The 22,138-nt window shown below is 35.3% G+C and overlaps 1 protein-coding gene across 1 annotated transcript; it reads right to left on the reverse strand.

The window, feature by feature from the left end:
• Window positions 1-4,848: 4,848 nt before the first annotated feature.
• On the reverse strand, window positions 4,849-17,364 carry LOC137394006 (C-type lectin 1-like). The gene is made up of 2 exons (XM_068080721.1): window positions 17,148-17,364; window positions 4,849-5,276 (listed from the first exon to the last, which is right to left on the reverse strand). Exons 1-2 carry the CDS (start codon window positions 17,362-17,364, stop codon window positions 4,849-4,851), a joined length of 645 nt encoding a protein of 214 aa, XP_067936822.1.
• Between the last annotated feature and the right edge of the window lie 4,774 nt (window positions 17,365-22,138).

Consider the following 22,138-nt stretch of genomic DNA (forward strand, 5'->3'; position numbering starts at 1 on the left):
ATTATGTTTGCATAAAACACAATAGGGATGTAGTTTCAAGTCAAATGGCAGGTCATTGGATTGATAACCCGGATCCAGTTTTTCCTTTTTTAACTCTGCTGGGTTCATCTATTACGCCCATTGTGCCTCTTCATCCTTTCTATTTCATATTTCATCAGGTTTAAACATCTACTTCACGAATGGTAAGTTTTGGTTAATGAACCACCTCCACCTAAATATTGAATTTTGATTGAAAGTTCCATTGATTGGTGCTAACATTTTTGTTATGGTAAGTAGATAGTACTTATACACAAGGCTCAGTTATGGCATCTCCTGTAACTCTATCTTTAACAAGGAGTGATCATCTCTCATCACTAAGGAGTTATCATGTCTTATCACAAACTTTTGATGAGGTACATGACATTCTATCTGAGGTTTGAGGGGTTTTACTATGTCAGGTGTTCCCAACCAGAGAGGAATTCCCCTCGCCCCCCTAGGGGGGAATTTTGAATATACAAGCCGGGAACAGAAAGGTGTCAAATTTGTTAAATTGTTAATTTATGTCCTACAGTGCCATGTGAGTTGGGATTTCATCATTTAACATTTTAGTTTTATCTACAACAATAGTTGCTAATAATTAGCTACTAGTCAGAACCCGGATATATGTGAACACATCCATCCAGATTTTGATTGGATAGTAAGTTAACCTAGTCATAAAGCAATTCACCGCCATGCCAAAGGTCATGTATTGTTGTGTGTTGTATTCGTGTTATATAAAAATTAATAATATGTTGTTATATGTTTAGATATGCACAATAAAATGGGATTATAATTTGTTTCGGTTATTTTTAGTCATTTGAGTTAAAAGTGCTGGTGGGGAATCAAATTTATGAAAAGGCTAAAGGGGTTAACTGAATGAAAAAGATTGGGAACACCTGTACTATGTCATTGCTGGCAAATAATTTTCTTTTGCTGGGTCTAATATTTGTATTCATCTTTATTTGAAAACATAACAGCTTTATTTTATCATAAAACAAAGATAATTCTTGCGAAGTAACTATTTATTTCCTGCGGAGTGATTAGGTCAGTTCTAGACATATTATACCTAGACTTTACTTTGTGTAGGTCAGTGTAACTGAGTCTGCGGTGGAGCACTCTCATACAGAACTCATTGCAATGCTGTATGAACTGGCTTTCTACATATCTCTTTTTATAGAAGCAGCAACAGTTATTTGCTGGCATCATTTCTGCTTTGCTGTTGCATTGTTAAAATCTAGATCCGAGTGTACGTGTGTGCAGTTGCGCTCATGTGGGTATGAGTGTTTGTGTAGCTGTGTGCGTCATCAACTGTGTTTGAAGAATATCCTTCAAATTGAATTTGAGAACTTGCCCCGGCTTGACACTTTCTGTTGGATGAAATCTTTTATGTAGTACGAAGGAAAAATTGCCTTTTATCACTTGCATTGCCCAAGTAATAAAAATCCGCTTATAAACAATGAGAAATAATGAGAGTTGCCTGCCACTTGCTATTAGCCTGGCACACTGCCAATGGAAAATTTGAGTAGCTTAACAATGAGAGCTACCAGCTTTCCGTGACGTTATGCTATGACCCTGCGTAGTACGCAAAGCCATTGGGTATTTGCTCCCATATAGCGACATATATCAGGTAGTGAAAAATCAATCCCTGTGACCTTGTTAGTACGGCGCTGGACTTGTGAAGGGGAGGGTCCAAGATCAAATCTTCTTCAGTGCAGATTCTTTATTCCAAGATTTTAGTTGTTATAGCTGGAATGCAGGTGTATGACATACTTTGAGAAATATATAGATGTATGTTTTGGTATGCATGCATATATGTATGTTTATATATATATATATATATATATATATATATATATATATATATATATATTTCTCAAAGCATATCTGTATGTCGTGTATATTTGTTTGCATTCCGGCTATAGCTATTATTAGAATAGCTGTAGCTGGACAACAATGCAGACGCAAATTCATGGCTTACCGTCATTAAAAGCCTAGCTTACTGGAATTTTCCATTGGCAATTTGCCAGGCTAAGCAATAGTGTTGGGTCGGTATATAATTTAGTGCCGAATAGGATATCCGTGCACTTTTTTATTGGTTTTCCCGGTGTCGGTATCTTCGGTATTTACCATCTTCGGTATCCTTTGCCCACTAAGAAAGTTTGGTATTGTCGGTATTGTAGTTCGGTATAATTATGGTTTTCAGTGTGTGTTTAACTTCAGCTTACTTACTGCCCATTTTTGTATAATGCAGGGCGGGGAATAAATCAAATATAAAATGTATATATCAAATATCAAACAGAGCTTTATCAAATATAAAACGTAATATACGTTTTATAATTGATAAAATATAAAACGTATATTACGTTTTACATTTTATTAATGTAAGACGTAACATAATACTAGATACCTATAGGTAAGCGTGGTAATGTTCGTTGAAAAAAGAGTTATAATATAATTAGCATACATGTGTTGTTTTCAGAATGTCTGAGAAAAAAGTTGTGATTACCAATGTGCGCTGAGACACTCTATTTGATTAGCATGTTCGTCAAAGATGCGTTTTTGCTATTAACCATAACACTAATTGATGCGCGATTTTTCTCATTTCTTTCTCATTCCGTTACATAGCGATTGTGCGGGAGACGTCAAATGAGCTCTTTTATAAGCAGCTCATTGTGAGGGAGATTCTCCCACGCACACGTCGTTGGTAATGCTATAGCCTGTCAAATACAAAAATCTATCCGACTAACCAATTACCGATAGGCTTTTACGAATAAGCACCAATCATATCAAACCGGCCGCGGAGAACTAGCTGTCACCGAAAATTATTGGTTTTACGGATACCGATAGTCTCTCGATGTCGGTAAGAGCGGATAAATCCTTACCGGCCCAACACTACTAAGCAAGTGGTAGGTGAGCAAGTGAGAAAGTGGTAGACAACTCTCATCACTTCTAAGCTGATTTTAATACCATTTTCTATTGGCAATCTGCCAAACTAATTGCATGTGGTAGGCAACTCTCATCACTTCTTATTGATTATAAGCTTATTTTTAATACCCGGGCAACGCCTGGAAGCACAGCTAGTATATACATGTATATATTTGTCAATGTTTACCGAGTCTGTTATTCTGTAAATTGGTGTGTCCAGCTGTATAGATATTGAATTATTAGAATGAAAAGATCGTATCGTGCTGGATTTGAACTCACGAAGGTTGCAACCACATGTTTGTAAACCAACCATCTAACCACAAGTCTACGAAGGCTCTTATTATTCTATCGCTCTTACTATATATATATATATATATATATATATATATATATATATATATATATATATATATATACATGTATATATATATATGTATACATGTATATATATACATGTATACATATATCTATGTATACATGTATGTATACATGTATGTGTACATAGATATATGTATACATACATATATCTATGTATACATGTATATATACATAAATATATGTATACATATATGTATATATTTATATACTTATACCACTGAATGCCCGGCGTTGCACAACTAATAGAAAGGCTTTTGCACAAAAACTATATTTTCATTTAGTATATGCAGCATTTACATGTATCACTGTAACTTTTAAATAAAGATGTTTGTTTATTTCTGTGTGTGTCTGACCAATGCATAATTCAAGTATTTGAAAACTCGAAGCATAGCTAAAACAGATTATTGAAATAACATTTCTTACTTTTTATGCTACACATTTGCTCAAGATCTAAAACAGCTTATAAACAGTAGCAGGTAGTGTAGTTGCCATTGGCTAAGTTTCTTTACCCAATGAATATGGGTAACTAAAGCTAGTTGAAACCTTTACTATAATAAAAGCCGCCTTCGTCACTCTAAAGCCAGCATTAGAAAAAAGATTTTACCTCGTACATTCAAATGCACAGATATCAAGTCAAGCGAACTACCACTAAGCCACACAGCTACCTCACCACGGCTTTGAATAATTGGGGATGTAATCGTTACATCATGATCTCTCATGGTGCATCATTTTTTTCAAGTAGTTTGGGCGTGCTTTTAGTAATTTACTTCTAGTTGTTCAGGCATGCATATATTAGCCAATCGCTATAACTGGACATACATGTGACGGCAGACAGACAGACAGACAAACACCTAGATTTATAGATATGCGGTAGATATAAATAACTGGTCTGACTTTTCAAGCTGTGGAATAGTGTTCATATTAAACTATAAATGGCATCAATTGGATCATCAGAGCAGTCATGAGAAATAGCTTTGCCACATACACCTTTGCATTAGAAAAAAGATTGAGCAAAGGTATATGTGGCAAAACAAATTACGAATTGTTGAACAAATTGTTGTGAATCAACATCTTTAACGTTGATTTACAATGGTTGGGTTTTTTGCTAGACGGTAAAGTCTATTCTCGTTAAGAAAAGCTAATAACAATAATTTTATACGTCTACAATAAAGCAAAACAAGAGATTTTCACTTCAAAGAGAGCGGTTTCATCTGTTCGCTTTCAATCTATATCTAGGGATCAAATACAAGGCCAACCATAAAACAGCCATCGTAAAAACGACCGACTGCAAGAGAAAGGGAGAGAGGGAACAAAAGAAAGAGAGAGCGAGAGAGAGAGCGAGAGGGAGAGAAAGAAAGAGAGGACGAAAAAGAGGGAGGGAGACACTAGATAATTAGGCCTTCTGTAAATGTAAGTGGCAATACTGCTGGTACAACTTGCACCCGAAAGACTCACTCAACACTAGCATGTTTGTGAAAATTACAAAGTTGAACTTTTATAAACTTATTGCTGTTTTAATCATTGTTTCTAACTTTGATTTTTCTCACAAATGAATGAAAGCAGTATCTCACATGGAGAGTCATTCCAGGTATAGTGGAGATCTGATGGGCACAGTTCAAGACAATTCTCATGTCCGTCACGATTGTTTGGTTCACCCGGTGCCCAATGTTGTATCGTCATTGTTGAGTCATTATACTTTCCCTTCCATTTCCACACTCCATCTTTTTTGAAACCTCCAATCCAGTAGTCTGCAGTTTGGAGTGGCTTGTGAAACGCTCTGTAACCCATCAGCCAATAGATTTCATGCATATCTTGAAGGTTGGCCAGTATACCTCCCTCATCTTCGCATAGACTTTGGGCTTGGTTCCATGAAGCTTTGTTGCTAAAAAACTTGTAGCATGTGCCAACAACACTCGTCACCCATTCATTAGGGCAAGTCAAGGCATTGGCTCCCACTGTAACACAAAGACAATACAGTTATCAATGGCGATTAGGGATGACATCGCAGTGAACGTTTTAATGGTCAGTCCATGGCGTAGGGATAACATTAGACATAGGTAAAACTACTCATGGTAATATCCAGCTATCGATGTGTCAATGCAAAAATCGACAGTAGGGCATTTTTATTTTCGAATATTTAGCAAAATTGTCGCTGTTGTCATGAAGATCTTTATAATTTGACAAAACAAACATTACGACTGCTTTTTCAGTTCTTCCCATCTACTTTTCTGTGTTCCTTAATTATTTTGACAAAAATCTTATAAGTGTTTCAAGTGTGACCTTGCCTTGTTACAGACAGAGTTTGAACGTCCCTCCTGTCATGCAGTTAGTAGAATTAGTATGAATGTATGGTATTGAGAGTGGTCTACTCTTCTGAACTCATTTGGATGTACCTTGGTTCTTATATATGATCTTGACAAATTATTTGATTTTAATGTAAAATGCTGTTGTCACTTTTTTACACTTAATACAATTTCACTTAATTTAATGTGGATGAATTAAGATTTTTTCCTTTGGTCACTTATTTTCTCTTTATATTTATTCCTAGATTAGAAGGCTACAATGAATAGACAACTTCCAAACACTTTTATATCCTTGAAGATGCCGTTTTAAAAAATAACAGTGATGAAAGATCAATGTGAATTCCTTTTACGCAGGATACAAAAAAGGCTGCGATTTGAGACAGCCCATTAATGTAGTCTTGACTCTAAGAAGAGTTGCTGCTATTTCACCCCTTTCATTCTCTCCTTTCCTCTCTTTCTTTTTCAACAGAGTTATAGCCAATTTCACACTTATCTTATGGTTAAAAAGCTTTCCTTTTCTTTTTTACCTAAATAACTACAAGTTCCTTGTATAAAATACTGTTTCGTATCCTTTTGTTTTGCAATAACGCTGTCTTTCTACATCTTATATCGTGGTTAAACAAGCCTCATGCATATCACAGCTGAACTTACCTAGAGATAAAGCTAGTGCTAACAGTGGTAGCTGCATCTTTCTTTTCCCCTCTTACACTTCCTGCAATCCTAAATACCTATATATATATATATATATATATATATATATATATATATATATATATATATATATATATATATATATATATATATATATATATATATATATATATATATATATATATATATATATATATATATGAATATGTGAAGTGTTGCAACACATTATCTCATACAGCTGCTTTTTCTCACCAAAGATGGTCCGACAAAACAAGGCAGCTTTCAGACTATTGCAAAACTAATTAAAACAGAGATTAATAAAATGTTGCCTTAGAGCACTAACTGAAAATAACTGAAGCTCTGTGTACCTATTTTTCTTCTTAAATGTACATATTCTATCAGAAAATTACTCTGTGGATCTAAATCTAACCTCACATGTGTTTGCATGTTATAAGAGTATTTTGACAAGTGTACAGTGAGCGGCGCATGAATTAGTTTCTTTAATCAAATAATATTTCCCTTTAACCTGATGACTATACTTACAACTGACTACATGTTCATCGCAAATAACATGTGAATACAGCTACAGCTACTTTCATGTGAATATCTGCATTATCAGCTTTAGTTTGGTATTCATTATTTAGTGCTAGCTGCTATTTATGATGTCTGATGTATAACTGTTTTAGATTTCATTATTCTAATGTGAATCTGTTTCAAGTTTCTTGATTGCATAGCTAGTTGTACAGTATACAGTTACATATCATGTTGTACTATATGTGGTTATATAGAATTTCATATAGAATGTGTTCAAATAGCATTGACCTAGTTCACACTCGTACTATTATAAAATTAATATGTATGTGTGATATGTTGTTTAACATTGCATATCAGAAAGCAGTCATGATTCAGTGGCTAGTACACCATCCTACAATCAGCAGGTCAGTGTTTCAAATCACAGAAGGACCATTGGTGATGTTAGGAAGAGCATCCAACCAATATTGCTTCTCTGCTTCAAATAATTATCATGCTAGTTTATAGATGTGGTTGCGCCAAGTTTGAGTTGACTTTAAAAGAAAGTATTTTTCTTTGTCTATCAGTTGATATGTTGTTTGTTGTGTTAGGCGAACTTATTGCCAAGATATTTGAAGATTAAAATCGAAAAAATTCAATCTCGGTAAAAACGCTCAGGCCAAAAAAACATGCCCAGACGTGCCCAAAATGATGTAATGCGTGATACAACTTGTCTCCATCTCTCGTATTCTTATCGGCTATTTGCGATAAAAGTCTAGTCCTACGCGGCTCTATTGGCATATATTTTATTTGGTATTTGCTTTTGTTGGCTAAAATAAAATTTTTAATCCAGCTACAGATACACTTAGCTTCCTCTAAATGCTGTATAAACATCTTAGTACCGACTACCAATTCTACCGGTCTATGGTAATTCTGTCAAGCAAACTATGTAGAATAAGGTCTTGGTATCGGCACAGTTTCGTCGCTACCCGCACTAATGATATACAGCCTCCTAAAAGCCTCGCCCATATCAGAGCCGTATAGTTTCACAGAGTCCCGCGACTAACAGAAGCGTATACGGGAGCTCGCTCGATTCCAAACAAACAGGCCACGCCTACTATTTTTATATAAGTTATAATGGAGAGGTCGCAACATTAATAAACAAAAACTACTGCCATTAGCAGTCGCTTTAAAATTGATTGTTGTATCATACACCATTTGATAGAAAACAAAATTTCCTACAAAAAGCTGCTAATAACGTTTTTGTAAAAACGTAAAGTAAATGCAAAAAAGAGCGGTATTGAGAGCGAGGTATGAATATTCCATTAGAGATCAGTATGTCGATCCGGTTTGTTTGGAATCCGACGTTTTTGTTTCCGGTTTTGGTCACGAGACTTTTTAAAGCTATATGACTCTGCCAGTACAGAGCTGTATAACTTCACAGAGTTTTGCTGCTAACGGATGCGCATATCGGAGCGCGCACGACTCCAAACAAACAAGTCGCGCCCACTATTGTTTGATATAAGTTATAATGGAGAGGCCGCAACACTAACCAACAAAAATTACTCCCATTGGCAGTCGCTCTGAAATTGATTGTTGTATTATACACCATTTGAAAAAAGACAAAATTCTCTACAAGAAACTACCAATGATTTTTTGTAATAAAGTAAAGTAAATGCAAAAGAGTGAGATGTTGAGAGCGAGGTAAAAATATTCCATTAGAGATCAGTATGTCGATCGGGTTTGTTTGGAATCAAGCATTTTCGTTTCCGGCTCTTGGTCACGGGACTCTGTGAAACTATACAACACTGGCCCACATTATGCCCGTCGCTTATCCTGGGAGTGGGGCTGTATACCATTACCCACACCGAAAACTAGTTTCTTGCTACCGTAAGTAAAATAAGCAAGCTACGTCTTTGAAAATAATATGTGGCGAAACCTACTACATCCCTAAAAGTCATAAACATTATATAGTCGACTGTCAATGTTATCGAGTCATTATTGGTATCAATGTGTAGAAAAAAATTCACTGGTCACATTTGATTAGTTGATTCAAGTACTAAACAAATGGTCGAACTATGCAAAAGTGCCTGTTCATTCAGCTCTGATTGCACATCATAAATCCATCTATCAGAAAAGATTTACACACAGGTGTCAACGGGGCTATGATGCATTCAATTTTCTGCAAATCATGTTTTGCATTATCTTCAACAATATTATTTTATTATATAATTTTTACAAGCAAAATAGTTGTCATCTCGGCATAAAGCTTTTTTTTAAAATATGTAGTACAAATGATTGAAAATGATCTAAAGATTAAAAATGCATACACTCAGTTACAATCTTTAGATTTTGCTGATTTTTAAGAATTGCGTAACAACTTTCTAGGCAGACTTGACAACATATCACAGGTCGCATGTACTGGATGTAATGAGAAACATTTCATTACATACAATGCTCATATACAACTATGTCATACATGCCAACAAGTTAGACCTGACACTGTTAATAAATTCAGTGCAGCCAACAATATGGACCCAGGTCCATCTGTTGAATTGTTATCTTCTCTTATACTTATAGAACAGTTACTCATTGCTAAGGTTAATCCTACAATGTCAATATTTCATTTTCCGCGTGGTGGCCAGTTTGGGTTCAGAGGTCATGTCATCAATTTCCCTCAGAACGTAAATGACTTTGTTATAAAGTTACCTCGCCAACTACAACAAATTGACATCGTTGTCCTTTGTCGACGCATTGACCAACCTGCTTTGCCAGCCAATCTCTTTACAGTTCGTCTTTAGCAGTACCCTTTCTTTTTTCCATTATCACTTTGGTCGTGGGCTGTATGACAGGAGAATTTCTAGTATATTTTTGCAAAGCATTCAGACCAGCTACAACAGCCTTCATTGTTGTAGTGACTGCTAATGTTTCTTTCTACCAGCTGCTATAGTAGATATTAATTTTATTGAAGCCAACTTATCTAAAAGTTCCTGTAATTGTCTCATCATTATCTACAGTTAGAACAGAAGCTAGTCCTTGCGCAGCTTCATGATTGGCTGTAGTAGGCCGGCATCAGTTCTTGGAAGTACCGACAGCGATGTAATATTACTGAGGGTATATTTAGTGTTCACCAATATTCATTCTATGTTATATCGACTGGCCTATATCTGTTGTCTCAGAAACAGTAGTTATATACTGGCATCATTTCTGTTTTGCTGAAAAATATATTGAAACAGTTGTATTGCTAAAATCTGGATTAGTGTGTAAGTGTGTACAGATGTGCGTGTGTGTGTACATGTCTGCGTGTGTGTGTGTGTGTGCGTGTGTTTTGTTTGAGTTTACTTTGTTTTGGCAGAAGTGTGAAATAAAGAATCAGTGGATTCCAATAAAAGAATCATGAATGGTCGCAAGTGTAAAACTGGGCCAAAGAAAATTTAATTTTGATTTAAATGCTGCAGCTATAATCGCTTTGTGAGGCAAAAATATTAGTGCCCAACTATTTTTTATACATTTATGTATCTAATACTCACTTTGGATTCACAAATCTTTATAACTACTGTCCAGAATTTTAGTCAGTCATATTTAAAAATAGTTCTATTATGTTTTGGGCTTCTTGTTTATTAATTAATGTTCAATGCAGTGCTGTGGCTCATATTTGAAATCCCTAATATCTGTCGAATCAACAGTATTGGTTTACTTTTGCCGATATCGGCTAACATCTGTTGTTTTTATTGGATTTCCACTAAAGGCAAGCAGAGATTAAGATCTGATTTATATAATTGTACTCCATGGTTTCATGCTATCCATAAAGTATTAATCTTTTATTTAATAAAATTATAAAAGCGAATTAAAAGTTTTAATTTAAACGAATTTAAACTTAGAAAGAAACATTAGATTGGTGTATTATTTCTTTAAATTTATTTGTAATCCTATTTAAAATAAAAACGTTCTTTAGTAATTAGATAACAAAAAAAATGCATTAAGCAATACCAAGGATTAAAATTTTGATAAGATTAATGCAATTTGATGAGTATCCAAGCAATATTTATATAAATAAAATAATATTTATTTTGAATATTCAGTAACCAATGAGAAAGGCAGATGTGATTCGGCCTTTACTACATTTGAACTTGTTTCTACTGCAGTTCTCTAGAAATGGAAGCTGAATGTTAGCATTTTTATTTATTAGGAAATAAATATTTACCGTGTTTTACTTGAAGCATTTCTACACCATAGCCTTCGAATCCAGTGAGCATCAATAGTGCACTGACTATAAGTTAGTAAGCTCTGTTCAGAGGAACTCTCTTGTCTTTCCCACCCTGATTATTAGGCTACACTAGATCTATGAAAACCTAAGCAACACTCCTAGATGGTCTACTATCAACCATGTGTTTTAACAAGCATTCCTAATTATATTTGATTTGCTCAATTTAGCTGATTACAATATTTGTGCTAGGACTTTTTGCAAGTGTACATTTTTAAAAGCAAATGTTGTTGTCAAAGCTTTATATCAGAGGCTAGTCAAAAAGCTAAATTTTTTATGGTTATTTCCATTATTATACAACTTTCAATGTTTTTTCTCTGTTAGTCAAGATTGCTAGTTTGAGATTTGCTTCCAGACTTTTTGAGAAAAGAAAACTCCACAATTTGATTGTTGAGTTGATGTGATTATCGTAATATCACTTTAAAATAATTGAATGACAACCACCGTACTTTTGTTGAAGCAACAAACATTTTTATTATCATACTAGCTGTGCTACCCGGCGTTGCCCGGGTAATAAAAAAGTCTTTGGTCAGAAAATTGGTTTGTATTTAACATGTAACAACATTTTCCATTCTAACTTTCAAACAACATATCATGAGAAAAGTGTTTTGTGTAATTGAAATAAATTACGAGAAAAAATAAAAACAACTGTTAAAGTTTTCGAACTTTGTCAAACAACTGCAACTTTCAAAATTCACATCATAAGGAAAAGGTTTTGTGCAGGACAACTAAATTAAAAATAAATAAAACAACTGTAAAGGCTTTCAAGCAACTAAGTTTAAAATTTCATACCTTAAAAGAAGTGTTTCATTGAAATAAATTAAATAAAAAAATAAAAATCTAAAGGTGTTTAAATGTAAATGTGCACTCATTAGAGATCATTCTCATTTCCATCAAAAGTTATTTGGTATACAATTATATGATTTCAGTTCATCTTAGTGATGGCATGCAAAGGTTTGTGCTCATTGTTTGTCAGCCTGTTGTGCTCGAAGTTGTGCTCTCCTTTCTCTAGCCTTTGCTAAGCGTTCATTTCTTTGCTGTTCAGTTTCCAAGGCTTTAGCAGTGGTTTTCCTCAGCCTGACTATTTTAAGTCTTTCTTCTCTTTCCTCCGATGAATCATTGCAGGTTCTTTTCTTTGGAGGCATTAGACAATGTGTAACTTCTGAGAATACATGTATTTAACTGACTAATAAAAAAATATGACAGAATATGGTAGTATTTTGTAGTTGAAATTCTATTAGAACAATGTCTGCCAAAAATGGTTGAATGAAAAATTAATATTAATAATAAAGATTGGAAACTAACTAAGTAATAATAATAGTGTTGGAAAATGAATAATGTTTAAACTTCAAACACGATACTCAAATTATGTTTAAAAAGGCAAATTGAAATAATAATGATAATGACACAAACTTTAAAAACTTATATTATAAATTACAAAAGTTATAAGAAGTTTATAAATGTAATAAGAAAATGTACATCGGTATATATATTTCTCAAAGTATGTAAATGAGTGTAAATATAAGAGAGCGAGGAATAACTGATACTTGTAATCTTACACGGTAAATCTTACAAATAGTCTAACAGATAATCTTACAGTAATCTTACAAATGTTTGTTGTAAAATGTGAAATTGATTACGATTTACTAATTGGTTAGATTTAGAAGAAAAGATGTGTAAGCTAATAAACAAAGCGAGCAATGATAGGAACTGTTGTGAAACGCGTTTTTAACGAACTCAATACTCGTATGTTGAGGAAAGGAAATTGCGCTTGTTAATATACTATATCGCTATTAAAATAAATGTTAAATAAAAATTGAAAAATATTCATACAAACAAAAATGTTTTAATTTAAACTAAAAGAAATAACTTAAAAAGATTTTTCAAACGAACAAAATCTTTTTTCGTATTTAATGATTGTGGAGCGCAAAGTACCAAATCAGAATTCAAAAAACATAATGTAGCTGAGAAAAAGTCTTCTGAAGAGCTGGAATAAATTAGTAGCGAACTAAATGTAGATGTAAAATAAATAGCAAGTATGTAAACTACGAAATGTCGATGCAACGTATTTATTTTGGTAACATATATAATTAGTACAAAAATCGCCAAATTTTAAGTTCGAGATAAATTATTAGTTTTAACAAAAAAAGATGAAGAAGCATTGTGTTGCATATACTTAAGCCCCAAAATATTCCTGACCAGGAGCATCGTAACTCGTGGACACAAAACTAAAATAATTAGCATGCCCATGGTGTATGCGGTATATGAAAACTTAACTGATCACTATGCCTTTCTAGCTCAGTGGTAGAGCGTCTGGATAAAAAACTTGTCGATGTGTTTGTCGTGAGTTCAAATCCATCAGAATGCGGAATTGCAATATCAAGATTTTAATAACTATAGCCGGAATGCAGACAGATGACAGACGACGTACTACATATGACATACTTTGAGAAATAAATGTATACATGTAGATTATATTCTGATATATTTTTTCAGCAGACGAGTTTGTTTTCTTAATTCCATTTATTAGCCTGTGAGCATTTTATGGAGGTTCTGCAGTGGGTGAACACTGATGTCATGTTCCAGGTTGTTCAATCAAGATGGTGTTTTTGCTTTAACATTTTTACGTGCGTCGATTCAAATTCACCAATAGTTTTCAGAAGATTTCTTCATTTAAACATTTGATTTATTTTAAAGGCTTTAGGCAGCAGTCAAGTTCATATCTGCTAATTATTTCCCTATTGCGGTTACATAAAAGTGTAGTTTATGGCAGAATAAAAGTCAAATGGGAGTTCATTGGAGTTATTTCCTGGATCCAGTTTTCAATTTTTTAGCTCTGTCAGGTTCATCCATTTTGTGTCACTATCTCACACTCATTTTGATTACCATGTTCCGCCATACTTAAGCATCTAAACTACGAATGAGTAAGATTGACTAATGTACCAGCCTGACCTAAATATAGAATTTTGATTAAAATTTTCATTGATAGGTTCTAACATACTTGTAATAGTAAATAGATATGCTTGGTACTTATACACGAGTGTCAGTTAAAGGTTGACTTGCAAAAAAATTCACATTACCGTTATTTGATATGAAAAAATTCACCATGTCTTACTCTGTTGTGTTGTAGGTGCAAAATACGTGGAAAGGTGATTACAAGCTCTTAAAAGCTCAAAAACGAACAGAAAATCGCAGCCACACGAGACAGCCGTAGTTTGGATTCCCTTTCCAAAACGGCTCAAGTGTGATGTAGTTGAGAGAGATGGTTTCTGTTTACACTTTGTTGCAACCTTATTCGTCGAAATATTTTCACAAATATATTTCACGCATTCAATAAAACTATGTCTATTGTTCTTACGCGTCTGTTTTATCGTCATTGTCATGCTGTCACTTTTAGCACTGATATCTTATAACTCACCGTAAAAAATCGTTAAACTTTTTAACCTTAGCTCGAAGCAGTACATATCATTGTCTGATAATCATGACGAGCCTGTTGGTCACTTGTGATAATCGAAAAGTGCTGCAAAAGTTATTTGCGAAGTACCGGGTCACATGATCAGAGAACGACTTGACGATTGAATAATGCCGAAATAAAACTGTAAAGTAGCGAGCATCTATATTTGATACGGGGTCTTCGGTAAAACCCGAAGTGTTTGTCATAAACTAGTACTACGATAAGTTTTATATTGAGCTTTGTATTGGCCTTTCAATTCATATGAGGACATACGTGACAAGACAATGACCAAATTTCGAGGTTACGTCATAGAAATAAAGAGATTCCAATCTACGGCCGCTTTTCGTTTTTGAGCTTTTAAGAGCTTGTAATCACATTTCCACATATTACAACACAACAGAGTAAGACATGGTGAATCTTTTGATACCAAATAACTGTAATGTGAATTTTGTTGCAAGTCAACCTTTAAGGCATCTCCTGTAACTCTATCTTCAATAAGGAGTTATCATCTCTCATCACTGGCACCTGGTGGAGTACATAACATCAAATCTTAGGGTTGATGGGTTCTATTATGTCATTACTGGTATAAAGTGTTTTTTGGGTTAGTTTAAACATTTTTATGCATCTTTATTTGGAGCATAAAATCTTCATTTTATTATAAAACACAAAGAGATTTCTGTGCAGTAAGTAGTTCTGTGAGTGACTAGGTCAGTTCTAGATGTATAGCTATTTTTCTCTTTGTGTAGGTTGTCATAGCTCAGTTTACCAAAAGCATGCAATGCTTTCTTGGATGGCTTTCTAAATGTCAGTTTTCAAAAAGCAGCATTTATTTGCTGGCATCATTTCTGCTTGGCTTTACTCCATGAATTTGAGGAATTTAAGCTGGTCTAAATGTATAAATCTCAAATTCCATCATTTGGTCTGTTCAGCTATAGCTACTAAGATCTAGGAATTAAGCATTCGCTTCATGCTGGATTTGATCTCGAGACCTGAGGTTCACCAGGCAATAATTAAGCTTAATTACCAATTAAGCTACACAAGATGCAATGATTTCAGAAGGCGATATGAGCTGTTATGTAATTTAAAATACACATAGCACTCTGCATTATGCAACGTCACTAAAACTTGCTCTCACGGGTCTTATTAGTATGTTTAGCAATACGGATAGTAGCGTACTCAAATTAGTCATTGGCAATGTGCTAAGCTAATGGCAAGTGGCAGACAGTTACATTACCTGTCACTGTTTATAAGCTGTTTTTAACACTCATGCAACGCCGAGTATTCTGTTTGTTTATTATAATATGAGCTGTATCCACCTTTTCACCTGAACGTTAAAAAAAAACATTGCACCCCAAAGGAGTTGAACTTGTACATTTGGATGCGTGGAAGTTAAGCCAACTGCACTACTACTGAACCATGCAGTCTTAGAATATTTGTGCTTATAATTGTTACACATCAATCTCTCACCCAATCATGATCTTCAAGCGTGCTAATTGAAACCAATAATAAAAAATTGGCAGGTGTGATAAGTATGTCCACAATTATTCTATAGTATAGCAAGGTGGTAGCGTGGCATAGTGGTAAGCGTACCTGTCTGCAAAAAAGTGTTTCTGAGTTAAATTCCAATGTGATGTGGTTTTTTGGTGTGTATTCATTGCTATAACCTGACATGCAACAGACCAACAAACACTTGGATTTATATATAGAAGAAAGGTATATATATGTGTACATATACATATAATATATGATATATCATATGTATTTATACATATGATATATATGTATATATATGTGTACTTTATATATATAATGCCTTTATATATAGATATAAAGTATATATATAAAGTATATATACTTTATATACATATATAATAACTGTTGTAGCTTTTCAAGCTGCAGAATAGTATTCACATTAAATCATGAATGCCATCATTTGGATCACCAGAGCAGCCATGAGACATTATAGTTTTGCTGCATACATCATAGCATTGAGCTTCTATTCTTTGGCAAGTTTGAACAAGGGGTTTAGAGTATAAATGCGCACACATAAACTCGCTCAATACTGACATGTTTGTAAACATTATTAAGTTGAACTTTTATAAACTTATTGCTTTGTAAATCAAAGCTGCATAAAAATCAATGGTAAAACCTAAACCATAACACAGACATTGCCAAAACGACTGACTGCAAAATAAAGAGAGAGAGAGAGAGAGAGGGAGAGAGAGAGAGAGAGAGAAAGAGAGGGAGGGAGGGAGGGAGAGAGAGAGAGGGAGAGAGAAGGAAAGAGGGAGAGAGAAGGAGAGAGGGAGAGAGAAGAAAAGAGGGAGAGAGAAGGAGAGAGGGAGAGAGAACGAGAGAGGGAGAGAGGGAGGGAGGGAGAGAGAGAGGGAGAGAGAGAGGGAGAGGGAGAGAGGGAGGGAGGGAGAGAGAGAGGGAGAGGAAGGGAGGGAGGGAGACACTAGATAATTAGGCCTTCTGTAAATGTAAGTTGTAATATTGCTGGTATAACTTGCACACAACAGACTCGCTCAACGCTGACATCTTTGTACAAACTACAAATTTGAACTTCTATAAACTTATTGCTTTATTAATCAGTATTCTTCATTTTGATTTCTCTCACAAATGAATGGAAGCACCGTCTTACATGGAGAGTCATTCCAGGTATAGTGCAGATCAGATCCTCTCAGTTCAAGACAGTTCTCAGGTCCTTTATAATTGTTTGGCTCACCGGGTGCCCAATGTTGTATTGTCATTGTTGAGTCATTATATTTTCCCTTCCATTTCCACACTCCATTCTCTTTGAAACCTCCAATCCAGTACGTAGATTCTCGGAGTGGCTTGTGAAACGCTCTATAGCCCATTAGCCAATAAATTTCATGCATATCTTGAAGGTCGGCTAGTATACCTCCCTCATCCGCGCATAGACTTTGGGCTTGGTTCCATGAAGCTTTGGTGCTAAAAAAACTTATAGCAGGTACCAACTATACTTGTCACCCATTCATTAGGGCAGGTCAAGGCATTGGCTCCAACTATAATATAAAAACAATACAGCTATCAATGGCGATTAGGGATGATATCACGGAGAACATTTTAATGGTCAGTTCATAACAAAGAAATAACATTAGATATAGGTAAAACTTTTCATTTTAATATCCAGTAACTGACGTGTCAACTCAAAAGTTTATAAGTCGACAAAACAAATATTATGACTACTTTGTCAGTGCTTCCTACTTACTATTCTGTGTTTCTTAATAATCTTGACAGAAATTCTAGAAGTGGTTTAAGTGTGACCCTACCATGGTATAGACAAGGTTGGAACATTCCACCTGTCATGCAGTCAGTGGAATTAGTGTGAATGTACAGTAGTGAAAGTTGTCTACTCTTCTGAACTCTTGTTTGTGTACCTTAGTTCTTATATATGATTTTAACAAATTATTTGATTTTAGTACGATGACTTTTAGTATGATATGCTGTTGTCACTTCTTTACACTTAATACATTTTTACAATCTTAATATATATTAACTAGAATTTTTTCTGTCTAGCCACCTATTTTATTTTTTTTACCATGAATAGACAACTCCCAAACACTTTGATATCTTTTAAGACACCGCTTTTAAAATCAACAGCAATGAAAGACTAATGTGTATTATGCTTATGCAGGACACAGGAATGCTGTGACTTGAGACAGGCCATTCATGTAGTCTTGACTCGAAAAAGAGATGCTGCTATTTCAGCACTTTCATTCTCTCATTTCCTCTCCTTCTTTTTCAGCAGATTTATATAGCCTATTGCACAATTATCTTATGGTTAAAAAGCTTTCACTTTCTTTTCGTACTTATATGACAATGATTTCTTTGTTTAAAATACAACACCGTATCTTTTTTTGTTAAAAGGCTATCTTCCTACATCTTCTATCCTGGTTAAACAAGCCTCGGTCGTATCACAGCTAAACTTACCTAGAGACAAAGCTAGTAATAACAGAAGCAGGTGCATGTTTCCTTATATTTTCTCATCTAATGTAACTCAATATATAAAGTAGCTTAATATATTATCACATCCAGCTGCTTTTTCTCACCTGTTTGCGCAAAAAACGAAAATAGACTTTGGACTATCATAGAACTGGTAGAGACAGAGATTAATAAAATGCTATATACCTGTGTGCTGTAGACTGTGTAAGAGGCTCTGTGTACTTATTTTACTTCTTGAATGTACATGTACATAATGTACCAAATAGTTACACTGTGGCTCTAAATTTAACCTCACGTATAATTGTATGTAATAAGGGCATCTTTTTTCAAATGTACAGTGAGAAATGCATACAGAGATTATTTCAGTAAAATAAAATTTCCCTTATTATACACGATGACTATACTTACAACTGACTACACATACATGATGACTATACTTACAACTGAATACATATACATGATGACTATACTTACAACTGGCTACGTATACATGATGACTATACTTACAACTGACTACATATATATGATGACTATACTTACAACTGACTACATATACATTATGACTATATTTACAACTGACTACATATACACAATGACTATACTTACAACTGACTACATATACATGATGACTATACTTACAACTGACTACATATACTTGATGACTATACTTACAACTGACTACATATATATTATGACTATACTTACAACTGACTACATATATATGATGACTATACTTACAACTGACTACATATACATGATGACTATATTTACAACTGACTACATATACACAATGACTATACTTACAACTGACTACATATACATGATGACTATACTTACAACTGACTACATATACACGATGACTATACTTACAACTGACTACATATACATGATGACTATACTCCCAACTGACTACATATACACGATGACTATACTTACAACTGACTACATATACATGATGACTATATTTAACTGACTACATATACATGATGACTATACTTACAACTGACTACATATACACGATGACTATACTTACAACTGACTATATATATATATATATATATGATGACTATACTTACAACTGACTACATAGACATGATGACTATACTTACAACTGACTGCATATACATGTTGATTATACTTACAACTGACTACATTTACATGATGACTATACTTAACTGACTACATATACATGATGACTATACTTACAACTGACTACATATATATGATGACTATACTTACAACTGACTACATATACATGATGACTATATTTAACTGACTACATATACATGATGACTATACTTAACTGACTACATAAACATGATGATTATACTTACAACTGACTACATATACATGATGACTATACTTACAACTGACTACATATACACGATGACAATACTTACAACTGACTACATGTACATGATGACTATACTTACAACTGACCACATATACATGATGACTATACTTACAACTGACTACATATACATGATGACTATACTTACAACTGACTACATATACATGATGATTATACTTACAACTGACTACATATACATGATGACAATACTTACAACTGACTGCATATACATGGTGACTATACTTGCGACTGACACACACTGTGCACTCTTAATGGAAACATCTTATCTTAGCTTCTGTTGCCACCGAGCTGCTCATTTAAGCTTTCAAAACATTTCTAGGTTTCTCTCAACTTACTCATCAATGCACTGTTGCACGTCTTTTGAGTTAAATGAAGCATGTTAAAACTGCCAAAATTCAAATTCATAGCAACATTTCAAATGTGGAAATGTGTGTGAAATGGAATAGCCCACGCGGAAGATGTTTGCGCATTATTCAAAGAGCTGTTTTCTTTCTTTGTAAGCGTAATACATTCACTTACATAATTCAGTAAAAGATTTGCAAGCTATGAAACTCGCTTGACTTGTGGGTTTTTGTTGTTTTCATTTTGTGTGTTATTATATATACATGTGTAGCAAAAGGCAAGCTAATGAAGATGCCTAAGGTCAACCAAGCTTGGGTTGATTCAGATCAACCACCCATCTGGGACCGATTTGAAAGAAGGTGGAGCTGGAACCCTAGACAAGCTATGTAAAGACCAAGAGTGGCCAACCCCTCGGCCGGGTATTATCGGCAGTATATTCCTAATCTTGCCACTGTGGCTCATTCTCTAGACCAACCGACAGCCAAGGGAGAGCCCTAGAATGGGCAAATAAAGAACAGGCCCTTTTTGACCACCTCAAGCAGAGCATTATTACAGCTCTTGTCCTGTGGTACCCTGACTCACAGTAACAATACTTCTTGAATACTGACTTGAGCAGTTACAATGTAGGAGTCACAATGTTCCAAATACAGCAGGGTCAAAAGCGGTGATAGCTGACAATAGCAAAACCATAACACCATCAAAGTGCAACTGTTGCAACACACGAAGGAAACTGCTAAAGGTAATCAAAACTGTCAAGCACTTTCGTCCCTACTTCTATGGTCAGGAATTCCTGTTACCGACAGACCACGCTTACCTCCGTGGGCTGTGTCAAAGGTGGAAACCCTTCAGCCAGGTTTCCTGGTGGCTAAAGATCTTGACTGAATTTCGATATACACCGGAGCATCGGGCTGGACAGCGGCATGGTGATGCGATACTCCTAAGCAGACAAACCTGTGAAGAGTGTTGCCAATGCGGGAACATTGAACTGAGGGACGGGATACTCTAATGGAGAGAGCTGATTGAGTTAGATCAGAGAAGACAGAACAGACACATACTAACAAGTTGCCCGAACGGGACTCCTGCCTTGAAAGTGGCGGGATCGAACCTGGGCATCGGCAGTGGCTTCACGGAACAGAAAAACTAGGATGTCATGTCAGCTCAATTTCAGTCAACGATAGAAACCTCCCAAGCAACTAAGGTGACGGCTACGTACATCAACCAACGGGGCAAGCTAGCCAACCGGCAGGCCATGTTCTATAGACCTAGGGCCATGCTGTATCGAGCATATGCCTCCGAAGGGAAGGCACCTGCAGAACAGCTAAAAGAGAGAGAAAAGTAACTGAAAATCCTGCACTGCATGCAAGATTCACTCTGGGTATTAACATAAAATATGGTTAGTACCCTGCTAGCACTCCATCTGGCTGAATTCACTCAGAATCTGGCTAGGTGGAATGTTAGAAGCCCGATTAGCCTCCAGAATCACCTGAAGTGGTGCACCATCTGTCCACCAGGTTTGAGGCAAATGACTGTATAGCAGATATACATCCTTGCCTACTCTGGGCTAGGAAGAGTGACGAGCTGTTTCCAACTCAAGTGGTACTGGCCGAGTCTAACGGCCACTGTTGGGAGGCTAGTGAGGCATTGCGAGGTGTGCCAGGCCACTAAGCACAGTGGAACCAGAATGGCTGGCAGAAAACAAAGACTGTATGCCAGTCGACCTTGGCAAGAAGTAGCCGTCAACTTAGTTCACCTGCTTCCGACCACCCCGAGAAGCAACAAGTGGATGCAAGTGCTCACAGACCACTTCACCAGGTGGCAGGACGCTCTGGCATTGTCGGATTTTACAGCGCCAGTGGTGGCTTGCGCACTCGATGTGAGGATGTCTTGTCATCTGGAACTGCCAGAGCAGATACACACTGAGGGATTAAAGCATTGACGTTTTTATGACTGAT

Source organism: Watersipora subatra, chromosome 4 (assembly GCF_963576615.1).
Source record: "Watersipora subatra chromosome 4, tzWatSuba1.1, whole genome shotgun sequence".
Taxonomy (NCBI): domain Eukaryota; kingdom Metazoa; phylum Bryozoa; class Gymnolaemata; order Cheilostomatida; family Watersiporidae; genus Watersipora; species Watersipora subatra.